This window comes from Seriola dumerili, unplaced genomic scaffold, assembly GCF_002260705.1.
Source record: "Seriola dumerili isolate Sdu_G_001 unplaced genomic scaffold, Sdu_1.0 BDQW01000056.1, whole genome shotgun sequence".
NCBI lineage: Eukaryota > Metazoa > Chordata > Actinopteri > Carangiformes > Carangidae > Seriola > Seriola dumerili.
The window spans coordinates 6326471-6327951 of record NW_019174311.1 but is presented as its reverse complement, the minus strand read 5'-3'; the positions used below and the strand labels follow the sequence as shown (position 1 = coordinate 6327951).

Below are 1481 nucleotides of genomic sequence, written 5' to 3'. Positions count from 1 at the left end.
AGGGTGGGGTGGGGGTGGGGGGGTTCATCAGAGCTGGTCAGGAGTTCATTAGTCAAATCCACAGCAGTATGTGGCAGCGGGGAGGTGTTTTGGAAAGTTTTGAAAATTTGAAAAATACAAACCAAAACAATTTATGAAGGATGTGCTGCAAACTGTATCTCATCTCCAAGGGATTTGCTGGATACACTTTGCAATAAAACGTGTTAATCAATTGCACAAGTATTTACTAGTGTTTCTACTGAATGTTGCTGAAAGCAGGACAAAATATAATTCTAAACAGATCATCCAGCTGAGCAGTCCCAAAAGCAGAAAGTAAATTGCCAAATACATCATAAGGAAACATAACAACTGTGGGACTTACACTGAATGCTGTATGGCATAGTTCAGACATGTCAAAGGCTACAAAATTAGTAAACATCTATTTTAATGTTGCAGTATTACACTTAATCCGTCTGTGAAATCAGAGGCAGATGTTTCACTTTTTGCCTGAATATGTTAAAAATCCGTTTAAATCACACATTACAGTAGCTTCCCTGACTCTTGCCGAATTTTAATGTAGCCAGACCCCGCATGTACCATCAACTCTCCTGGCGCTCTCAAGTGCACTTACGTTAATGCAGGTGACATAAGTGCTGCTGCCAAAATCAGGAACTGGTCCCAACGGAGTTTGTTTGATAGCTCCATTTTGTTAAGCGTCTTTCGCGACGTGACATTAAAACACTCGTAATAAAGTCCCGGACTGAATAAGAATATGAAAAAGAGGAAGAGTGGAGTATTAGCGATGCACCGCCAAACGACCGAAGAGTGAAGACGGAGAACAGAGGAGCTCGGGGGCGAGAGTAAACGGGAGGGAGGGGGGGAAGAGAGGAGAGGGAGGGGAGGAGATGCCTCTACAGGCGACTGTTTGCAAAATATTGGCTGATATGAAAGTCAGATCAACAGTTGATCATTTTATTATTTGAGAATGTGACCATTCGTCCAAGCGTAAGATGACGTCTCCACACTTTTACGCACGGGCACCACTTTCCAAGACGTGCGCACAACGGTCAGTGGGTAATCTAAAATACTGAATACTATAAACATATCTAACAGGATATAGAAATATGAATGTATTTATTCCTGATTTTTGTTGGCGGGTCGGTAGATTATGTGGTATAGACGTCCAGTTTTGGAGACTAAGAACAAAGAAACGCTCAGTAAAATGAAATATGGAAAGTCATGGAAGATTTTGTTCATAAAGGGGTGAGTTAAATGATGGATGGGGGGAGGGTAGAGCTGCTGGTTCCACTGTACGACAGGGAGGCAGCAGCAGGCAGGCGGCTCCGCTAACAGACCCTCCAACAATACTGTTTTTAGTCATGTGGTCCCCCCCTTCCTCCCACCTCCACCAGAGCGGCTGTTCTTCATTGTTGTGTTTGAAACAACTTCACTTTGTCACTCCAAAGTCTTTATTTCAGGGTATAAAATTATATGCATAAATC

The 1481-nt window shown here is 42.7% G+C and overlaps 1 protein-coding gene across 1 annotated transcript in view; it reads right to left on the bottom strand.

The window, feature by feature from the left end:
* The window catches only part of wnt10b (Wnt family member 10B), a 3744-nt gene extending 3060 nt beyond the window's left edge, over positions 1 to 684 (bottom strand). Inside the window, exon 1 of the mRNA XM_022741577.1 lies at positions 611 to 684. Within this exon, the coding sequence (XP_022597298.1) occupies positions 611 to 684 (74 nt within the window). The remainder of the gene's footprint in view (positions 1 to 610) is intronic.
* Positions 685 to 1481: the final 797 nt, after the last annotated feature.